Source organism: Trichechus manatus, unplaced genomic scaffold, assembly GCF_000243295.1.
Source record: "Trichechus manatus latirostris isolate Lorelei unplaced genomic scaffold, TriManLat1.0 scaffold00029, whole genome shotgun sequence".
Taxonomy (NCBI): domain Eukaryota; kingdom Metazoa; phylum Chordata; class Mammalia; order Sirenia; family Trichechidae; genus Trichechus; species Trichechus manatus.
Window position 1 is genome coordinate 3,175,007 of NW_004443965.1, and position 4,769 is coordinate 3,179,775.

Consider the following 4,769-nt stretch of genomic DNA (forward strand, 5'->3'; position numbering starts at 1 on the left):
GGATCACAACAGAGGGTTCTGGACAGAGCTGGAGAAGGATGTAGAACAAAATTCTAACACACACAAAAAAAGACCAGACTTACTGGCCTGAAAAAGACTGGAGAAACCCTGAGAGTATGGCCCCCAGACATCCTTTTATCTCAGTGGAAGTCACTTAGAAAGGAGAAGGCTGACATGTCGTAGGGTTGTTAACCAACGTCATAACAACAATATGGGTACAGACTTTTTAATGAGAAACTATTTGTTCTGTAAACCTTCACCTAAAGTACAATACAAAAAAAAAGAAAAAGTAATAAGGAATAATTATTTGGAAATAAACCAAAAACTTACGGTATGCATAAGTTCTGAGAAGGAATGTGTTTCTTATTCCGACAATATTGTTTACATTCAAGTCAAACTCCACACAACTATTAAAAGACGAAACAAAACTTTAGCTCTAGTACAAACTAAACTAACTCCCCAGTAATTAATACCCACCCATCTAATGATGCAAAACAGTATGAGCCCCCAGTCCAAAGAGCTGTGTTTTTTAAATGAGGCAGTAAAGTAATAAGAATGAATACATACTCAGGATATCATTTTAAAATGATTTGGTGTATATTAATATAAAATAAACTACTGTTGAAAGATCTATAATGTACTGGTAATGCTCCAATTACTTGACAAAATAAATTTTAAAATCTTGCGATCTTTTCCAAATAAGCAATATTGCATGGCCAAAAACATTTCTGAGCAAGCTATCCAACTAAGTTATATATTCTCAAATAATTTGGAACTGTAGCATGATTTACTTTTTAAAAAATGGAAATAAGAAGCCAAATAAAGTACAGGAGAAAAAAATAAAGGCTCTGTCTACACATTATGTTTGCTCCAAAAAGTCTGGCAAATTATTATACCACGCGAAATTTAGCTATAATGATCAAACAAATAAATAACACAAGGGATACTGCTTTGAAAGCAAAAGCATCATGCAACGAACAAGTTAAGGGAAAAAGGGGCAATAATTATATTCTGGGTATTATATCCTTCATTAAAATGAAGAGCAACTTGTTTAATCATAATTGTGTTGACAACAAACCCCTCAATATAAATACACATCAAATTTCATCAATTAAAATACGTTACTGAGAACACATTAATTTCCAAAAGGCAGGAGCTACCTATATTTTATTACATGTTATAGATCCTTGGAGCCCTGGTGGCACAGTGGTTAAGAGCTCAACTGCTAACCAAAAGATCGGCAGTTCGAACTCACGAGCCGCTCCTTGGAAATCCTATGGGGCTGCTCTACTCTGTCCTATAGTGTCGCTATGAGTTGGAATCAACTAGATGGCAACGGGTTTGTTTGTTTGTTTTTATATATTCTAGCAAATATATATACATATATACAATATGTACTATAATGTATACTATATATTATATATCCTGCCTTCTATGAAGGGAAACTAAAAATTAGTTCTTAAATAAATGAGTTTACTATGTTGGACAAGATGATGCTCCACAGTATTTTCCAAAAGGTATATTAATGAGATTATGCCACCAGAGTAGGATCAATTATTCTACTATATGAGGCAGTATATAAATGACTTGGAAAATTTCACATACAAAGCATATGATCAACTCAGATGTAAAAAATAGATTTTTCAAGCAGTAGAATATGGCCTATTACATTAAATGTTAAGAAAACTATTATATTTAATATATGCTGTATTTTAAATAATCTACCACTGGCATGATTACTTACAAAAATCTCTGAAAAGCATTTTAGTAAATTTGTTTCCTAATAGTTTTCCAAATTATAGGTGTATCCATTAACAATGTCCACAGATTTTGCAGAAAGTAAAGGGAAGTTTAGAAAGGATCAGAGAGATCTGAGTTAAACACTCTGCTCCAATTTTTTAAGTACAGGGTAGTTTCACTGGTAAATAGCCTTGAAATACGTCATTTCTTTATTAAAATATGCATTCAGGAAATGAGCAGAATTTTCACATCAGTTATTTAATTTTCCAGGTTTCAACTTTAGCTCAAAGATACGTTACGTATAAAATTAAATTAGTTACATTTAGTTATAATCCCCCACTGCCGTCGAGTGGATTCCCACTCACAAAGGCACTAGAGGACAGAGCAGAACTTCCCCATACGGTTCCCAAGGCTGTAATCTTTACAAAAGTAGAGTGTCACATCTTTCTTCCATGGAGCAGCTGGTGGCTCTAAACTGCCAACTTTTCAGTTAGCAGCTGAGTGCTTAGCCACTGCGCCACCAGAGCTCCTTTAGTTACAGTTAAAAAAAAAAAAAAAAAAAAAAAACCAAACCCATTGCCGTCAAGTTGATTCCAACTCATAGGTACCCTATAGGACAGAGTAGAACTGCCCCATAGGGTTTCCAAGGCTGTAATCTTAACAGAAGCAGACTGCCACACCTTTCTCCTGCAGAGCCGCTGGTGGGTATGAACTGCCAATCTTTTAGTTAGTATGTCGATTAGTGGTGCTTATCCACTGCACCACCAGGGCTCCTTCTTAGTTATAATAGATGGATTTAAAGACTCTACTACCTCTGCAGTACAGTTTACAACTACTAGAAGTCCCAGTTTATCTGTACCTCCAAATCAAACCAAACCCATTGCCATCGAGTCAATTCGAACTCATAGCGACCCTACAGGGCATAGTAGAACTGCCCCATAGGGTTCCCAAGAAGAGGTTTGTGGATTCGAACTGCAACCTTTTGGTTAGCAGCCATAGCTCTTCAGCCACTGCACCACCAGGGCTCTAGGATATGCAATTCAACTTTTGGCTAACACCAAGACTTTCCAAACTGAATTAGAGTGGAAATTGTGAATGTGTGCAAAAAAGCAAAGGAAGTAAAATTGTCACAGAAACCCCTAAGTAAGAACTATGTACATAATTTTAGCGTGTAAACCATGCAGGATCTTAGAAACTACCAAATAACACCTCTCTCTAAAACAAAGATGAAACAATGTATCAAAATCCCTATTTTCATCAGATACCATTATAAGCAATCACACGTATGAAAAGATGAGTGTCTGGGGTAAAAGACAAAATCTATGAATCTGGAGCTGAATAAAGCTAATTGATCATATGGACATGGAACAGAAGAGATAACCTTATCTTCTTACCACTCATTCTAAGCACCAGCTGGCTTATTTGTAAACCAGAATTTGTGTAAGAACAGAAGTGAAATCCTCCTTCCAAAAAACAAAGGCCTTTTTATACGTAATAATATCCTTCTCTTACAATTTTGTTTTTTGTTTTTAGCGAAAGAGTAGATGCCAAAAGATTCTAGATCACTTAAAAATCTAATATATATACGTATACATACATTCTTTAAATTGGATAAAGTTTCAAAAACTCAAAATGTCAAGCACAATAACTAGTAGTTAAGTATGAGGAAGAATTGCTCATCATTTCAAAGACCAAATCAAGTGATTTCTAAAAACTGACAAAGTTATTACACTGTAGCATACATTTCTCAATTATGTACATCACATGAATATCTAAAAATGATCTAAAGCAAATGAAAAAGGGGAGTTCAATAATTACTTACTTGACTTTATCCCTGAACTTAACAATTGGCACTTTTGCTCGAATCAGTTGAGGTCTCTCAATGTAGCCAGCTAAAACATAAACAGTAAAATGTGAATACCTATAAATCTTCCTTAAATTCATAGTGCTACAATGCACATTTTTAAAAAGTTGTACTTTACTAAGTTGAAACAATTAAACTGTAGTCTTTAAGAAAGAAGACAAAGAAATGAGGATATCACCGAATTCTTCTATGACTGGAAGGTCTAGTCTTTAAGATGGCTTTTTATTAAGGTTATTTTCAGAAATGCAGTCTAATAACTTTATATCTAGGCCAGCAACGGGAGGATATCTAAAACTCTGGTACAGCACATGAGATATTATGTAGCTATAAAAATAACATTTACAAAGAACTTTAAGTGTGAAAATGCCTGCAACATGATACATGGTGGGAGGGAGTGTACAAGTAAGATAAATCTCTAAGAGGAAAAACACATAAATATCTATTTTTTTCATTCCATCAAACTTTTGAAGATTTTTTTTCTGAGTTTAAAGTAATACATGTTCATTGTAGAAAATCAGGAAAACACAGCAATGTATAAAGAAGAAACTCTATAAACCTTTCCCAAATGAGCAATTTCCTCAATTTTAAATAAAGGAAAAACAGATTTTTAAAAAACTAAAAATTTTGTTATAATGTTTTTACCACCAAAATCATAAAATAAATCAAGCCTCAAAATGGAAATTATGTGTAGGAATTCAGTGAATTTTAATGGAAAAAAAAAAACATTAGGAGTTCAAAGTTTTGAGTTCCAAGTACAGCTTCCGGCACCAACAAACTATACTCCCTAGACAAGTTACTAAACCCAAACCCATTAATCACCAGCCACTTTAAAACAGTAATTTAAAAAAAAAAAAAAAAAGTCATTTGATGATCTCTAAGGTCCTCTCCATTTTTTAAATTTTATGATTCTAATAATAGCTATTAAAAATTTACTTAAGGTAATAAAGGGCATCTTTGTCTTGTTCCTGTTTTCAAGGGGAACGTTTTCAGCCTCTCTCCATTAAGAATGATGTTGGCCATTGGTTTTGCATAGATTCCCTTTATTATGTTGAGAAATTTCCCTTCTATACCTGTTTTATTGAGAGCTTTTATCAGGAATGGGTGTTGGACTTTGTCAAATGCCTTTTCTGCATCAATACAGAAGATCATGTGATTCTTTTCTTTC

General features: G+C 33.8%; 1 protein-coding gene across 6 annotated transcripts in view; it reads right to left on the bottom strand.

Annotated features, from left to right (window-relative positions):
• Nucleotides 1–4,769, bottom strand: part of TENT2 (terminal nucleotidyltransferase 2) — a 60,512-nt gene that overhangs the window by 23,336 nt on the left and 32,407 nt on the right. For all 6 annotated transcript variants that reach the window (XR_002823741.1, XM_004374466.2, XM_004374465.2 and 3 more), the window contains 2 exons: nt 3,563–3,632; nt 331–407 (listed from right to left, as the gene is read on the bottom strand). Coding sequence is in view for 5 of the 6 variants with exons in the window: in XM_004374466.2 (XP_004374523.1) it covers nt 331–407; nt 3,563–3,632 (147 nt within the window). In the remaining variant the exon portion in view is untranslated. The remainder of the gene's footprint in view (nt 1–330; nt 408–3,562; nt 3,633–4,769) is intronic.